Source organism: Thamnophis elegans, chromosome 8 (genome assembly GCF_009769535.1).
Source record: "Thamnophis elegans isolate rThaEle1 chromosome 8, rThaEle1.pri, whole genome shotgun sequence".
Taxonomy (NCBI): Eukaryota; Metazoa; Chordata; class Lepidosauria; order Squamata; family Colubridae; genus Thamnophis; species Thamnophis elegans.
The window spans coordinates 6,495,809-6,514,240 of NC_045548.1; the positions used below are offsets into that span (position 1 = coordinate 6,495,809).

The 18,432-nt window shown below is 44.4% G+C and overlaps 1 protein-coding gene across 1 annotated transcript in view; it reads left to right on the forward strand.

Moving 5' to 3' along the window:
• The first annotated feature begins 13,890 nt into the window (after positions 1 to 13,890).
• Positions 13,891 to 18,432, forward strand: part of BMP6 (bone morphogenetic protein 6) — an 81,683-nt gene continuing 77,141 nt past the window's right edge. Inside the window, exon 1 of the mRNA XM_032222939.1 lies at positions 13,891 to 14,826. Coding sequence (XP_032078830.1) covers positions 14,151 to 14,826 — 676 coding nt within the window. The 5' untranslated portion in view covers positions 13,891 to 14,150. The remainder of the gene's footprint in view (positions 14,827 to 18,432) is intronic.

Here is an 18,432-nt window from a genome sequence, read left to right on the forward strand (position 1 = left end):
CCTCCCTCCCCGTTTCAATTGCAGCCGGAAAGCAAGCAGCAAAACAGAGGTTGACAATAACTTTTTAATCAATATCTGCATTTCCAACCTTTCCAGGTCTCTAAAGCTGAAGTCAGATTGTAAGCACAGTTGGCAATACACTTAGTGATAATTTTGCTTCATGACACATTGCCAATCTCAGTTGTAGTCATGAAATGAGGGCTACCCGTATAAAGATTGGCTTTTAGCATGGAAGTACAGTTCTTTAAGCATAGACCTGTGCTTCAAATAGTTGCTAGCTTCTTTGTGCTGAAATCCCTAAATTAGGTTTCATGGTAATAACTATCCTTCTTTGTCCTCAGCATTCAGGGGTACATTTCAGTGGTGGGTTTCAAAAATTGTTGGAACCTACTCTGTGGGTGTGGCCTCCTTTGTGGGAGTGGCTTGCCACCCATGTGACCGGATATGAAATTATGAATCAGTACTTAGGTCGGTCCAAGTAGCTATTCAGAAACTCTGGCATTGAAGCATGCAGGTCTTAAAGCTGTCAAGTTACAAGATCCTTGCACCCCTAACCCTTTAGAAAAAAAAAACTAGGGGTCTTCAAACCTGACAGCTTTAGAGCCGAGGTGGCACAGTGGTTAGGGTGCAGTACTGCAGGCCACTTCAGCTGACTGTTATCTGCAGTTCAGTGGTTCTAATCTCACCGGCTCAAGGTTGACTCAGCCTTCCATCCTTCCGAGGTGGGTGAAATGAGGACCCAGACTGTGGGGGCGATATGCTGACTCTGTAAACCGCTTAGAGAGGGCTGAAAGCCCTATGAAGCGGTATATAAGTCTAACTGCTATAACTGCTATTGCTATTAAGACTTGTGGACTTCAACTCCCAGAATTCCTCCTCCAGTCACGTTGGCTCAGAAACTCTGGCATTGAAGCATGCAAGTCAGTGGTGGGTTTCAAAAACTTTTGGAACCTCTTCTGTAGGTGTGGCCTGCTTTCCGGGTCCATTGGTGGAACCTCTTCTAACCGGTTCGGTAGATTTGACGAACCGGTTCTACCGAATAGGTGCGAACTGGTAGGAACCCACCTCTGGTACATTTCCTCTGAATATTTATGGAATATATTGCGCACTGTCAATAGCTATAAGCTAGTTCTTTAGAATTGTAGAAAAAAAAACATATTTCAGTATTTTTTTAAAAAGGCACCTTCTTTTAAAGACATCTGTAATAGCTCAGATTTTACAGTCTTAAAAAGAGTAGCTGAACTGACACCAAAGTCTCTTTCTGTAATCTAACATTTTCCCCCTCAGTCCTTTGTGGTATTTTTGCAGAAGGCAATTTCTGCCCTGTTTATGATTTGAAGGAGTGGCCCACACAACACAACCTCAATCAAAGTGGAACAATATGTCATCAAAGACCCAGGCCCCGTGGATGTTGCTGGAAAGAGTTTGAAGAAAAAACCCAAGAATTGTCTGAAACTGAAGTCCACTTCCTTGGTTGAATTACGGCATTCTGAAAATGGGTAGTACATTTTAGGCATTTGTCAGGAAGATGGAGGTAAAGATCTCCTGTCTTCTGGCAGTAACTAAAACCAAATGGGATTATTTCGCCAAAGTAAATGGTTTAGGCCCACCCCCAGTAAATATTGAAATTGTGTACGCAATTGTGTACACAATTATGTACACAATTGTGTACAGGTTTGGGGGTTTGCGGAAGAGAGAAATGATTTGTGGTTCAGGATGGACAATCCTATACATCCTCTTTGACGAATGTCTACTTTTCAACTGCAATCTCTTGCTTTGTTTATGTATATATGGCTCAAAATGAATGAATAAATATACATGTCAAGGGGCTTCCCATTTCTTGTTCTGATGCATTTTGGGAATATCTTCTTCTTCTCTGTAATTTTTTTTTCTTCTGAACATGGAATGTATCTGAAATGTAGATACAATTTATTTGGAATGTATTTGAAACCTCCAGAATTCTGGAATGACTTAGAATCAATCTTACATATTTATATACTAATTTGAGTGGATATGCTTTCTAAGATTGGAATATTTTAGTATTAAAGAAGGGGGAATAATATTTTTAGCTGATTTTGATCTCAGTGTTAAAATGTTCATATGAAAGGGGTGTTGTGGCCCGCCACAAGTGTAGAATAATCATATCCAAGGACCAGTGGTGGGTTTCAAAAAAATTTGGAACCTCTTCTGTAGGTGTGGCCTCCTTTCCGGGTCCACTGGTGGAACCTCTTCTGACCGGTTTGGTAGATTTGACGAACCGGTTCTACCGAATAGGTGTGAGGAGGCTGGGAAGGAACATGGGCCAGTCCTGGAGTCTGGGGAAGGCTCTGTGTGGGAGGCAGAGAGGGGGCCAGAGTTATATGCCAGTTATCAGGTGCCTTCAGAGTCAGGCATCAATGAGGCAGATGAACAGCTGGAGCCTGTTCCCAGTGTTGCCAGACGAAGGGAACAGCTAAAGAACAGGGGTTGACTTGGGAGTAAGGCCACAGGTGGACGATGAATGGCCCCTCCCAGAGGAAATAAAAGAGGAGCGAAAGGGGAGTGGAGTTTGCAGGAGACAATTAGTTCGCTTAATTGGTTTGTGACCAGTTTTGTAGATATCAACCTGTCAGCTCTCCAAGCCAGATAAAGTCTGTGCCTGTAAATCCTCCCTTGAAAGACTTTATCTGTGCTTTATCAGCACTTTATCAGTGCTGGATGTGAATGAGCAGAATTCACAGTAAATTAATAAAAGGGTTTTTTGTCGGGACAAGGAGTTTGTCTCATGCTCTCGGGAAGCCGAGGTCAGAACAAGGAGTTGAACATTAGATACATCCAAGTAATACAAGAAGAATGCACTGCTCTGACTTACATTATAGGATTATGATGTGTTCCATCAGAAATACAGAAACTTGGATATTACTGGGGGAAGCCAGGTACAAATTTTGTGCCAAAAAAATGAAGCATACTTTGTTTTTTTTACATATATATATATATATATATATATATATATATATATATATATATATATATATATATATATATATATATGTAAAATATATATATCTGTATGTGTATGTGTATGTGTTTGTGTTTGTGTGTGTGTGTGTGTGTATGTGTGTGTGTGTTTTATATGTGCTGATAAATAAATAAAGGGAGACTGGGATTTGAACCTGGGCTATATTACATACTAGGCAGACATCTTAGCCATTAGGCCACAGGTCAAATCCCAGTAAGGGTACGGCTAGCTGATGAGAGCTAAATAGCTTGGAATAGATCTATACTAGTCTCCCTTTATTTATTTATCAGCACAAATAAAAAACACAAATATAACAAAGGCAACAGTAAAAATATTGGGTTTCTGTCGTGATGGACTCTTGTGACGAGCCGATTGACAGATGATGGAAGCAGTTAGCTTCCTCCCATAATTGGGGCTTACCAGGGGTTGTAAAAAATCTAATAGATACCTTTCACCCTGGCTTCGCTGATAAACGGATAAGAGCCTGTGGCCTAATGGCTAAGATCTCTGCCTAGTATGCCTAGTGTGCAATATAGCCCAGGTTCAAATCCCAGTAAGGGTATGGCTAGCTGATGAGAGCTAAATAGCTTGAAATAGATCTATACTATTGAGCCGATTGACAGATGATGGAAGCAGTTAGCTTCCTCCCATAATTGGGGCTTACCAGGGGTTGTAAAAATCATATGTATGTATGTATGTATGTATGTATGTATGTATGTATGTATGTATGTTTGTTTGTTTGTTTGTTTATATTTAGGCTTTTCTGATGATAACAGAAGATGCACTCTTAGTTTAATGTATTAATTAAATACATCATTTCACCAGAAAGAGCTGACATACCATAAGCACTTTACGATAGACTATATCTTGGCTTGAGGCAAGAATTTAAAGAAACTAATTTAAGAAGCAAACTGACATTTTTTTCTTTTACGGGATCATTTTTAAAAGCTGATTCTGGTTCACCACCAGATGTCATCCCTGAGTAGGAAAATATGATTTTCTAAAGCAATTCTGAATTCATAACATTTTTAAAGGTGGAGGAGTGAAAGGAAAGTTTGAGAAAGAGAGAGAGCAAACATGAGGAGGTGAAACATTCTTTTAATAGTATTAATGTTTGATTGTGTATCCTTAAACACCTCACAAAACACCTATGTCTTTCAATGACCAAGGAAATATTTCAGGTCCTTTTTTGAGAATAGGTTTTAAAATATTGTTGATATTTTAATATAAACATTTAAAATGAACAAAAACTTTAATTTTGTATGAAAAATTATAATAAGGCTACAGAGTCTCTTTTTTATCAATTTCTGAGCAATGTGGAGAACATCCAAATTATTTTTAAATTAAATTAAAATGAGCGGAACATTTTCTAACAGCACTGAAACTCCAGAATGTTTAATATAAATAAAGTTCAGTTCAATATGTAGCTTTAATTCACAAATGGCTTTAAGGGAAAAAAAATTGCAATGAAAAGGTTCTGGAAAGTTCTGCTCTAAATTTCACAGCAAAATAATTATTGAAAAGACGCATTCCACCCAGCTGCTCACGGGGAATGGGGCTGGGCTCCAGTGGTGGGTTTCAATTTTTTTTAGAACCTCTTCTGTAGGTGTGGCCTGTTTTGTGGGAGTGGCTTGCCAGCCATGTGACTGGGTGGGCATGGCCAACTTGTAAAATGTGGTGAAACTCACTTAACAACGCTCTTGCTTAGCAACCAAAATGTCGGCTCAGAAACTCTGGCACTTGAAGCACGCAAGTCTTAAAGCTGTCAAGTTACAAGACCCTTGCTCCCCCTAACCCTTTAGAAAAAAAAACCAGGGGTGTTCAAACTTGACAGCTTTAAGACTTGTGGACTTCAACTCCCAGAATTCCTCCTCCAGTCTTGTTGGCTCAGAACTGGCAGGAACCCACCCCTGCTGGGCTCCCATATTATGCTAAGCCATCATCACAGTGTCTTGACGTTATACAAAGTACTGCATTAAAGCCAAAGGAAACAAACTATATTCTGACTTAACCCAGCCAGCAATGTCCTGGCAAGAGAGGAGAAGGGATATCATGGTGTCACTGTACAAATGATATGAATTACATATTGTGTGCCATGATGTGATTTCCCTAATTCGTGTCACTTATATAATACAATTTCCCTAATTCATGTCACTTATACAATGACTTCATGATAGATGGCAGCCTTGAGGCTGCTACTATGGATGGCTAAAGCTAATGAGTAGAGCCAACTTTTCTTTCTACAGGTGCAGTCCCTCAATTGTTAGGTGGCTGTTAGGCTGAAGAGAAGCAAGGAATCTAGCAGATTTGGAGAAGGGAGAATTGTATATGAGGATGTGCGTTTTAAGCATTTATTTTGCAAATCAACTTCAATAGAAATAGTAAGCTGAGAAATAGAATGAGATTTGGAAATGTATATCCCTGTTCCTAGTTCCCAAATAATAGTAAGAGAGAGACATAGATGGAAAAATGAATAGAGACAAGTGACCAGTATGGACCATTGCTGGCTGGGGAGCTCTGGAAGATGAAGTCCACCCACCTCACAGTTGTCAAGGTTGAGAAACACTAATGTGGTGGTCTTGTTCTTGCAGTTCAAAGATTGATGATGGCTGAGGGGGGGGGGGTTCTCAGAATCATTGATTTATTGAATCCCCCTATTCCTATCCCAGGAGAGGAGAAAGAGAACAGATTTCTAATCCTCTGAGCCTGGATCCCAGTGATGAAAGAAATGTCCTTCTGGGTTCAGCTCCAATTGGGGAAGAAGACACTGGAGACATGGAGGCTGCTGGGAAAGATGGTTTATTGGTGGACAGGACCACATGGCTTGAGCCCTGAACAGAAAAGGTGTTCACATGCTTCAATGTTGGTGGAGAAGAAGAGAAGGGCTGAGGGAGGGGCTTGCTAGGCTTTTTATAACCTGTTCAGTCCCACCTCTCTGTTTCCTGTTCCTGTGTAAGAAATGTATTCTGATTGGTTGTCAGACTCCCATGGGGCCATGCAGGGGGCTACTCTCTAGGCTGTGTTTTGAATCCAGGTATGGATGAGTTCTCAGATGCCATGTGGTCAGTTAAGTAAAGTTCCAACATTATCATGCCTTTACTCCTATCCCCTCCCCGGGGCTGCAGTGGAGAAGTCTTTATTATGTAAAGTGGACTAGCGTGGCCTTCTCAATGGGTCATTGACAAAGTGGGGATGGGCAGGAAGCTACAGGCAACTATTCTGTCTTTTAAAACATGTTTCTTTCTTTTCATATCTAGAGAAATATTCTGCCTTTTCAATATTTCCTAGGATATTTCATTTTTCTGGGAGTGGGCTGGATGATAACTTCCCACACCAGCATGGATGCTACACACAGCACAAAGGATCATTCTATATGAACCCCAGAACTAAATACAAAGCCTGTGGTCTTGTAGAGCTTTCCAAATATCTGGGATTGGGACCACACCTCTTCTAAACGATAATGGAATAAGAAAATACTTCCCAAGCTTCTCAATTCAAAGTGAGACCTTCCTAGACAGGTGATTGCCTTGGCTTGAAATGGAGGCAATACAGCTGGAAATAGATCAACGATAAGGACAGCAAATATCTTGCTGGCAGAGTATTGCTTTATTCAGGTTTATGAGAAGGATTACAACACAGCAGTAGAGTATGGCCTAAGATGTCACAGAACGAAAACATTCTGGCTGAGATAAAAGTCAGCATAAGGAGGACAGGGCAGATAGCAAATTTTGCTCTGTCACTCATTCTCTTATATTATATTTTGATGGATGCCTATTTGTAATTCTGTAAACACTTTTCAATAATAGCAATATTGACAATGTTATGGAGTAAACAGAAGCTATATTTCTGTTCAGCTGGAGACAGCTGATCGTTAGAATCTTGCTGCTTTAATACATCTTACAACCATTTTATCATCTCTGTCTCTTTATTGCGTGACCCGACAAATGCGCGCCGACAAAACCGCGGTGACAAAACTGCGACGTCAAAAGTGCGCCCACAAAAGCGCGATTAGGGTTAGGGTTATAACGTTGTTTTCGCGTCCCACTATGTTGTTTGTTGATGGCACGCATTTGTTGGCACAGTTTTGTGGGTGCGGTTTTGACATCGCGGTTTTGTCGCCGCGGTTTTGTCGGGCGCGCATTTGTCGGTGAACCTTTTGTTGACATAAACCGCATGATGCACAGTATAATGCCGCGCTTTGAATCCTAAGTTTGAACTTAGATCACAGCTCCTTGCTTATAGGAGAAAAAGTGTGTGTGAGGAGGGTAGATTTTTGTCTCAGCTTGTCATACAAGCAGAGGTGGGTTCCTACCAGTTCGCACCAGTTCGGTAGAACCGGTTCGTCAAATCTACCGAACTGGTTAGAAGAGGTTCCACCAGTGGATCCGGAAAGCAGCCCACACCTACAGAAGAGGCTCCAGAATGTTTTGAAACCCACCACTGGCACACACACACACACACACACACACACACAGAGAGAGAGAGAGAGAGAGAGAGAGAGAGAGAGAGAGAGAGAGACTCACACAGAGAGAGAAAGAGAAAGAAAGGAAGAAAGAAAAAAGAAAAAAAGAAAGAAAAAGTGAGAGATGAAAGAAAAAATGGAAAAAGGGACAGAGAGACAAAAGGAAGGAAAGAGAGAGAGAGAGAGAGAGAGAGAGAGAGAGATACTCACACAGAGAGAGAAAGAGAAAGAAAGGAAGAAAGAAAAAAGAAAAAGTGAGAGAGAGATGAAAGAAAAAATGGAAAAAGGGACAGAGAGACAAAAGGAAGGAAAGAGAGAGAGAGAGAGAGAGAGAGAGAGAGAGAGAGAGAGAACACACGGCCGGCAAGCCACTCCCATCCGGTCACATGGGCGGCAAGCCACTCCCACAAAGGAGACCACACCCACAGAGTAGGTTCGAACATTTTTTGAAACCCACCACTGCATACAAGGTAGACTTAAACAAACCTGGGATTAAGTTTAAACACTGAGGCGGCCTGTAAAGTGGTTTGGATTGTTCTTGCTTAGTTTGCCGGGTGATCCCAGCCAATTGTGACTTAGGAAATCAAAGCTAAGGAGATCATAGGTTAGCACAATGTACAGAAACAGCCAGTGTTTTACAGGAGCCAAATGGTTATGGAATGTATTGCGTTTTTTGACACTTTAGATGTACTGTTTTTAATAACAGTTAAATTACTCTGCTGTCTGCATTCGGTTTATTTGCCAGCCAAAGGAAAATATGCCTGTTATCTTGAGGAATCTTTTGGAAGGAACCAAGATTTATTACTTAGTTTATTTTTAAAAAAAACTGTTCTGAGTTCATGGACTTCCTGTTTAAGTTATTTACAAGCTATTAGGGCTTCCTGTTAACTACTCCACTTGTGAAATAAGATACATTGCTTTTCGTATGAGAGCCTCCATAAGTCAATTGAAGAATAGGAGGAAACACACATCTGCATAATATTTTGATTTAATCATTTGTTTAGGGATTTCCCCCCCTATTGTATAGCTGCTCTTTTGATCCCCCCCCCAAATAGGATTGCCATTTTTTAAAGCCATGTCTCTCGGTTAAGTTTGATTCTGCTAGTTTAATGGGCATGCCCCATGTAATTTTCTTGGCAACAGAATGGAATTGCTTTCATTTTGATTTGTTTTATTTCCTAGTCTAGCTTCCAGCCTTAATAATATTCCCTGGTGTTCTGCCATCCAAATGCTAACCAGACCTGACCTGTCAAGAGTTTTCTGTGACCTTCTGAAGAGCTACACAAATCCATAAAAAGTTAGAATGTGACTTGTAGTAATGACTAAACAAGGGCCATAGTATAGCAAAGCACTTTGTAGTAGCCTGCACCTGATCAGTTCTTGGTTCCCTATTGCATTACAGGTAGAACATTTTCAGAGTTGGGTTCCTACCAGTTCGCACCTATTCGGTAGAACCGGTTCGTCAAATCTACTGAACCGGTTAGAAGAGGTTCCACCAGTGGACCAGGAAAGCAGGCCACACCTACAGAAGAGGTTCCCAAAATTTTTGAAACCCACCATTGGTCCTTGGATATGATTATTCTACACTATCATGCTCCTATTTATAAAACTCAGTGCCTCTGTGAAAGGTAAGGATGACTCCTGCGTTTGTGGTGCAATCAGGACATTGCGTGTGTTGAAGTTGTTTTGACGCAAACCAAAGACGCCTTTTAAAAAACAAGTTTACATCCTATTCTTATACATGCCAGTGCTGTGTGTGAGGTAATTTAAGGTGGTTCTGACAAGTGTCGTCGGCATCTTCATATCCGGTCACATGGGCAGCAAGCCACTCCCATCCGGTCACATGGGTGGCAAGCCACTCCCATCCGGTCACATGGGCAGCAAGCCACTCCCACAAAGGCGGCCACACCCACAGAGTAGGTTCGAACAATTTTTGAAACCTACCACTGAACATTCTTGACCGTTACAGCTGATTACTGGACTATTTAATAGGGGATTTTATCAACAGTTCCCTTGCTCTAAAAGTGTATTCTGAAGAGCTCAATCCAAATTGCAAAGGGATGCAGGTACTCCTTAGTTAAAAGTTACTGGGACTGGGGTTTCCAATGCTAAGTGATGTGGTTGTAAGGTGCAGTGTCACGTGAGTGCATCACTTAGCAACAGCAATCCCTAGAAAGTCCCAGTTGCCATTTCTAACCAAATCCTACCTGGTCTTTGGATGAGGATCCACCCCAATCCACGCCGTTCCCAGCTTGGTATCTCCCAACCAGGGGTGGGTTTCAACCGGTTGGTCGGTGAACCCGGAAGTAAGTAACTTCCAGGAACGGTGAAGGGCCCACCCGCCTGCCCGCGCTCCTTACCAGTCTTTGAAGGCTTCTGCGCTTCCACGCAGGCGCATGGCACATACAGCGCCTGCGTGATTCTCCGTGAGCAGCTGGAGCATCGCGCAGGTGCTAAGACGCATGCGTGAACTGCGTGCGTGCACAAGGACGCCGGCGCCCCCGTTCCAACCGAACTGGTTGGAACGGGATTAGCAACCCACCACTGCTCCCAACCCAGAGCCTTGGTGAGGTAAGGGACCCTTCCCTCCCACCTATTTCTCCCACCTCTGTCCTTTTGGCCAGCCTGAACTCCACTGCCTGCCACCCCTGTGCTCCATCCAGAGATCCCACAAGAAGGATTCCCTGTGCAAAAGCGGCATGTGTTTTGAACAAGATTGTGCACACCTTTGGGAAGGAGCTGCTTTGTGAAGGGCCAGGGTGAACATCGGTGAACTTTATCAGCATCAGGAGGAGGAAGATCATCTGGGGGCTGTAGCAGGGGTGGGTTCCTGCCAGTTCTAACCTCTTCTATAGAAGAAGTTCCAGAAATCTACAGCGCCATTTAGAACCGGTTCCAGCTCCCTCCTCCCCGCCCATCCGCACATCATCAAGATGAAGAGCGAGAGGAGGAATTCTGGGAGTTGAAGTCCACCAGTCTTAAAGCTGTCAAGTTTGAACACCCCTGGGTTTTTTTTTTCTAAAGAGTTAGGGGTGCAACAGTTACTGTCTACTTGACAGTAAGACTTGCGTGCTTCAAATGCCAGAGTTCCCGAGCCAACATTTTGTTTGCTAAGCAAATGAGTTTCACCACATTTTACAAGTTGGCCCATCAAGTCACATGGCTGGCAAGCCACTCCCACCCAGTCACGTGACCAGCAAGCCACTCCCACAAAGCAGGCCACACCTACAGAAGAGGTTCTAAAAAAAATTTGAAACCCACCACTGGGCTGTAAGATGATGGAGTGCAAGACATCCATAAGGGCAGAGATTGGGATGGGGAGAGAGGTAGGTGGTGGTAGTTGAAACGCCCTTCCGGTCATAGATGGAGTTGGCTATCAAGCACTGACATTTTGATCAGGTGATGGGAAGGCTTGCAATGGCCGTTATTTCAAGAACTGGCCATAATTATCCTTTCTTCAGCCCCATTATAACTTTGAATGGTTGTTGAATGAATGGTCATTAATTGAGAACTACTTAGTGATACAAAGTATAACCGAAATGGGAAAGATGACGCAGAGTCTTATAAATTCTGAATGAACAGCAAGCGGTGATAAACTCTTAAGAGAGTTTAATTAAGAGAGTGTAAAACATTTCTCCCCTCCATTTAGGGCTCTACGGAGCAACTTGTTGGTCACGAATGAAGGCCAATATACGTGTCCCAGGATAATGTTGCAGGATCTAATCTGGGTCGGTCACTGGGACCAGATTGGACCCTGTAACTTGATGGTTTTTTGTAAATTCTTAAAATACAATTTTCAAGCAAAGTGTGTCCCTGTCCTTATTTCTCCTTACATATGTTTTTTTTCTTTTCTTTTTGGGGAAGAGGAAATATAGTTTATTTAAAAACGGTATTAAAACTAAGCTAAGACATATTACTAGGAAGCAAAGTAATAAAAGATGGCAAAGAATTCTTGATTCCACTTTTTCTGAAACGTGAATGTTACGCAGGGTAAGGGGTAAGTTAAAACTAAGACACTGAGAAAACCCCTAAGATTATGCTGCCAAATTTTGGTACAGCTAGAGATATCGGTAGGGATATGTAGTTCTATACAATGACTTGAAAGCATTTTCTTCTTACACTCTTGGAATTGTAGGAAGGAACATGTTCTTTGCGTGACCCGTCAAAACCGCGGTCCACAAAAGCGCGATCGACGAAAGCGCGCATTTGACATCATCACAGCGCGATGAAAAAAATTAAAAATTGAAATAAAAATTAAATTAAAGCAAGCCGATTCACATAAAGGTAAGGGTTAGGTTTAGGGTTAGGGTTAGGGTTAGGTTTAGAGCGTTAGGGTTACGTTTAGCGTTAGGTTAAGGGTTAGCGTTAGGTTTAGCGTTACGTTAACGGTTAGGTTTAGGGTTAGATTTAGGGTTAGGTTTAGGGTTAGGTTTGGGGGGGTTAGGGTAAGGTTTTCGCTTTATTTTTACATTTTTCGATCACAGCGCGATGTTTTCGTCACGCTGTGATGACGTCAAATGCGCGCTTTCGTCGACCGCGATTTTGTCGTCCGCGGTTTTGTGGTGGAACCGTTCTTTGTAGATTGTTGCTTTTATAGTTCTTTAACTATAGTCGGTCCTTCCTTCCTTCCTTCCTTCCTTCCTTCCTTCCTTCCTTCCTTCCGTCCTTTCTTCCTTCCTTCCTCCCTCCCTCCCTTCCTATGGGCAAGAATTCAAATTTATACTATATTTGAGTTTATAAGGAGCTTCCTGTTTCAGGAAAGGTGATTCTCTAATTGAAGAACTCCTACAATGAGTATTGTGAAACCTGGAAGGCTGCACCGTTGTTCATTGGGGTTTAATTCAGCAACAGAGTATTTCTTGAGACACAAGTATTTCTTCCCCCCAAAACTTTTATCATATTGCTCTAGGACAGTGTTTTTCAACCACTGTGCCGTGGCACACTAGTGTGCCGTCACATAGTGTAAGGTGTGCCGTGGGAGAATTACTTTATATATAGTCAATATAGGCACAGAGTTAAATTTTTTTTAACATTTTCTAATGGTGGTGTGCCTCGGGATTTTTTTCATGAAAAAAGTGTGCCTTTGCACAAAAAAGGTTGAAAAACACTGCTCTAGGAAGTAAAAAAGTGTGAGATTATACATAAACATTAAGCCTAAAATAGTGAGCTAGAAATACAAATCATTTCCATTGCAAATTATCATTTTATTCTTGAAAAGCGAAGAATCCCCCCCCCCATCTCCCCGCTTTCAAAACCTGACCAAGGAAACTTTCCCAGCACCTGCGTGTCAGGCCCGCCCCCATTCACACGTGTTAAAGCCTCTCTCATCGGGGGTTTAAACTGTACCCGCCTATCTTACTTAGCCCCATTTAGCCGAGCTGGGTACCTAAACGAGGGGGCAGCAAAGAAGGAGGCAACGCCTCTTCTCGGGGGGCGGAGAGGTTTCCAAGCCGTGACGGATAGGGACCGGGAGCCGCTTTCATAAGTCGCCTCCTCCGCCGCCCATCCAAAGAGGGAGAGAGAGAGAAAAGAGGCGGGCCGCTTCTGCCGGCCAGCTGGAGGATCGCGCGCGGTACCTGCGAGGCTCGGCAGCCGCGCTCGCAAGAAGCCCCAGCGACTCCAAAGAGCGGACGCCAGGAGCAGCGCGCGCGCCGTTAGGATCGGTCTCATCTTTGGCGCAGACTTCTGCGCGGGGGGGGGGGGTGGGCGAAGAAGGAAACCACCATCTCCGGAGTTCGGGACGCTTCTTTTTTTGTGCCCGGGGAGTCTCGGGGAGGAAGAAAAGGAGGAGTTGGAGGATTAGGAGTTTGGGATTATTTTGGGGGGATTTTTGTTTCGTTTTTTGCCTTCTCCCGCTCGGTCTCTTGTCGAGAACTTCCACCTTTTTTTTTTTTTTTCATTCCCCCTTTCCCCCGAGGACTTCAGTCGTGTGAAAAGGGGGCTTGCGCGGGCTGCTCTCCCTTAGGTTGGGCGCAGGAAGAGGCGCGCAAAAAAGCGACCGGACTCGATTGGAAGCTACCGGAGGCGCGCAAAAAAAGCTACCGGACTCGATTGGAAGCTACCGGAGGCGCGCAAAAAAAGCGACCGGACTCGATTGGAAGCTACCGGAGGCGCGCAAAAAAAGCGACCGGACTCGATTGGAAGCTACCGGAGGCGCGCAAAAAAAGCGACCGGACTCGATTGGAAGCTACCGGAGGCGCGCAAAAAAGCGACCGGACTCGGTTGGAAAAAGAGAGACGAGCGCCCGAGCGCTGAACTTGCCCTGAGCGAGTCTTAACACCCCGCGCAGGGATAGCGGGAGATGCGCGAGATCCAGAGGGTTTGCGCCTGAGTTCGCCAGAAAGGGGCCAGGAGGCGAGAGAGACAGAGACAGAGACAGAGAGAGACAGAGAGAGAGAGAGAGAGAGAGATAGAGGGAGGGAGGGAGAGAGAGAGAGAGAGACCCCTTTGCGGCTGTGTGTGTCCTCACCACCACCACCCCGGGGCCCCTGGATGGAAGCGGGGGATGGGGTCGTGGAGAAGGAAGGCAGCTCCGCGCGTTTGTCTTCCCTTCCCGTGAATTAGCCCCGCTGCCACCCCGCCGAGGGAAAGGACCGGGCAGGGACGGGGGGAAGGTGGAAGCAAGGCGGCGAAGCAGGAGCTCCCAGCTTCTCCCAGCGGCGAGACTCGGCTCTTGAAGTGAACGTGTGAATGCGGGGGGAAGCGATGCCGTGGAGGCTGCGCTGGGTTTGGTGGTGGGCGTTGGTGTGCGGGAGCTATTGCTGCGCCCTGCCCGGGCTGGCTCTCCTGCCCGCCGCGGGGGCGCTTCTCCTGGGCAGCCCGAGCGCCGCGGGCTTCGGCTCCGGGAAGACTCAGGCTCAGGGTCCCGTCTCCACCGCTTCTTCCTCCCAAGCGGGCTTCCTCTACCGCCGCCTGAAGTCCCACGAGAAGCGGGAGATGCAGAAGGAAATCCTCTCCGTGCTGGGCTTGCCACACCGGCCCCGGCCCTCGCACGGGCTTCAGCTGCAGCAGCCCGGAGACCCCGAAGTGCCTCTCCCGCAGCAACGCCGGCGGCAGCAGCACCAGCAGTCCGCGCCTCCGCTGGGCAGGCTGAACTCCGCGCCCCTCTTCATGCTGGATCTCTACAACACTCTGTCCGGCGAGGAGGAGGAGGAGGAGGAGGAGGAGGAAGCGGCGGCGGCGGAGGAGGGAGGAGAGCCCGAGCATCGCGGCGGAGGCACCCGGCACATCTCCACTGCGCGACCCCCGCAGCCCAAAACTCTCCTGACCCACAACCTGGGCGCCTCCGGCAGTCCTAGCCTCGCCACCTCGCAGGACAGCGCTTTTCTCTACGAGGCCGACATGATCATGAGCTTCGTCAACCTGGGTGAGTGAGAGGTGGGGGCCCCGTCCCCTGGGAGTGGGATGGGTGGTCCTGGTTTAAGGCAGGCAATTGAACACACACACACACACACACCCCTTTCCAGGAAGGAAGTAGAGAAGGGAGGGATGAAGGAAGGGAAAGGAGAGGAGGGTGGAAAGGAGAGAAAGAGAAGGAGAGATGGTAGGAGAGGAAGAGGGAGAGTGGAGGAGAGGTAAGGGAAGAAGAGGTAAGGAGAGGTGGGTGGAAGGGAGAGAAAGAGAAGGAGAGGAGGGAGGATGGGAGAGAAAGAGAAGGAGAGAGAGTAGGAAAGGAAGAATGGGGGGGAGGTAAGGGAAGAAGAAAGAGATAAGGAGAGGTGGGTGGAAGGGAGAGAAAGAAGGAGAGGAGGGAGGAAGGGAGAGAAAGAGAAGGAGAGATAGTAGGAAAGGAAGAGGAAGAGTGGAGGAGAGACAAGGGAAGAAGAAAGAGATAAGGAGAGGTGGGTGGAAGGGAGAGAAGGAGAGGAGGGAGGATGGGAGAGAAAGAGAAGGAGAGATAGTAGGAAAGGAAGAGGGAGAGTGGAGGAGAGGTAAGGGAAGAAGAAAGAGGTAAGGAGAGGTGGGTGGGAGAGAAAGAGAAGGAGAGGAGGGAGGATGGGAGAGAAAGAGAAGGAGAGATAGTAGGAAAGGAAGAGGGAGAGTGGAGGAGAGGTAAGGGAAGAAGAAAGAGATAAGGAGAGGTGGGTGGAAGGGAGAGAAAGAGAAGGAGAGGAGGGAGGAAGGGAGAGAAAGAGAAGGAGAGATAGTAGGAAAGGAAGAGGAAGAGTGGAGGAGAGACAAGGGAAGAAGAAAGAGGTAAGGAGAGGTGGGTGGAAGGGAGAGAAAGAGAAGGAGAGAGGGCAGGAAGAGGAAGAGAGAGGGTAGGAGTAGGGGAGAGGTAAGGGAAGAAGGAAGGGGAAGGAGAGGAGGAAGGAAGTAGAGAAGGGAGGGAAGAAGGAAGGGAAAGGAGAGAAAGGTGGAAGAGAGAGAAAGAGAAAGAGAGATAGTAGGAGGGGAGGAGGAAGAGTGGAGGAGAGGCAAGGGAAGAAGAAAGAGGTAAGGAGAGGTGGGTGGAAGGGAGAGAAAGAGAAGGAGAGAGGGCAGGAAGGGGAAGAGAGAGGGTCGGAGTAGGGGAGAGGTAAGGGAAGAAGGAAGGGGAAGGAGAGGAGGAAGCAAGGAAGTAGAGAAGGAAGGGAGAGAGAAAAGAAAAGAAAGAGAAAATAAGGTGGTGTCACAACAGGCGCTTGGGATGGTAAACAAAACAATCCAAACTGTACCTTATAACCTTTTAAATGGAATAACGATAGTATAAGATTGGCAAAGAAAAAGAATAACCATGTGAATGTATACCTAGAATTGTATGTAAGAGAATAAGTGACAGTAAGAATCTAAAGCACAATATAGGTAAACAATATTTGGTTATAAATAGCTAAGTATAAATAAATATAGAATAGTACATAAAATGGATAACGAATAAGGGGACCATGAATGCAAGACAGAAATGTATAGAAAGGGAAAACACTCACTGCAAAGAAACCGATACGGAACTGCTGTATGATATGTGATGGAACTCTTTGTTCCTATGTTGTCTTAAGTCATGTGTTTGTTTTTGTTGATGTGTTTAAAATAAAAATTTATAAAAATAAAAAAAATAAAAAGAACCCCACCCCCCCTCCATTTGAGCTATTAGGCAATACAGGTAGTCCTCGACTTACAACCACAATGAGCCCGATGTTTCTTTTTTTTTTTAATTGAAAATTTTAAAGAAAAAAGTTTTACAAATATATGCCTCCTCTCCCCCCCCAAAAAAACCCATCCCCCCCAACCTCCCAGAGCAAATACAGGGTATAAACATTAACATCCATATTGTAAAATAAGCTAACAAGACTATAGCATCATCCCTCACTTGTACTTTAACTCCCCCTTTGTGAAGCTAACTTTAAGCAAATTGTATCCTTCCTTGCTCATTCACTCATAAGCTATCTGGAGTTTCTTAGTCCCATATTTATTCGGAATGTAGTCAATCCATCTTCTCCATTCCATCTCATATTTCGCATCTGAATGGTCCTTAAGATATGCTGATATTTTAGCCGTCTCTGCTAAGCTTGTTACTTTTAGTGTCCATTCTTGAATAGTAGGCAATTCTTCCTTCTTCCAGTACTGCGCCACCAAGAGTCTTGCTGCCGTTGTAAGGTTCAAAATCATATTAGTGAGCCCCATGTTTCTGCTGTTCGTTGTAACATTTGCTAAAACGAGTTTTGTCCTGTTGGAGGACCTTTCATTGCCACGGTTGTTAAGTGAGTCACTGCAGTGTATAAGTCAGTAACCTGGTTGTTAAGTGAATTTGGCTTTCCCCATTGTCAGAAGATCGCAAAAAGGGGATCACATGGGGACACAGCAATGGTTGTTAAGTATCAACCACTTGCCAAGCATCTGGATTTTCATCACGTGACCATGGGGATGCTGCGACGGTCGTAAAGTGTGAAAAATTGGTCATGAGTCACTTTTTTCAGTGCCGTTGTAACTTTGAACTGTCACTAATTGAACAGTTGTAAGTGGAGGACTATTTGTACGGTTAAAACCTGTAGAAGCGTGTTGAGGAACTCCAAACTCTATTATTTATTGCAGTATATGCAATGGTGGGATTCAAATAATTTAACAACCGGTTCTCTGCCCTAATTATTTCTTCCAACAACCAGTTCACTAAACTGCTCAGAAAGTTAATAACCGGTTCTCCCGAAGGGGTGCAAATTGGCTGAATCCCATATGCTCTTGTACTACAGGAGACTAACAGCTATCTGGCTGTCAACTTTTCTTTTATCTTTTCCTTCAGTGACCATCCTCATCCCCCCTCTTTCCAGTTGCTACGCCAAAACTACTTGCAACAACCCCCCCCTCCTCTCAAGCTGATGCTAATGACCTCCAGTTCACAGAGCAGAATAAAGATCTAAATTATATAGTCAAACTGCATTCCTTAGTGTAACTGCATATTATGTTATGAAGTTGGCCTGAGACCAGGCAAACAGAAAGTTATGTTTCAGGGCTCGATAGGGATCCCGCTGAATGAAGACACGTCTCTTATTTCGAAGATTATGCAATATCCAACATTTGGGCTAGTGCCTCCCAAAATATTAATATACAGCAAGACCTACGAAGAACACCCAGCTTAAAGGATGACCCATAGCTAAGCCGGCTGTAGCAAAATTTGAGTTAAATTCATAACGATTTGAGTGAATGGTTCAAGTTTACTACACAATCCTACTTGTACTGTATCCTAAGTATACAATATTATACAATAATACTCTTCTAGTTCACACACTGTAAAAATTTGACGTAAAGACATTTCTGGTTCACACAGAAATTTAGGATTCAAGTTAATGGTTCAAGTTTACTACACAATCCTACTTGTACTATATCCTAAGTATACAATATTATACAATAATACTCTTCTGGTTCACACACTGTAAAAATTTGACGTAAAGACATTTCTGGTTCACACAGAAATTTAGGATTCAAGTTAATGGTTCAAGTTTACTACACAATCCTACTTGTACTATATCCTAAGTATACAATATTATACAATAATACTCTT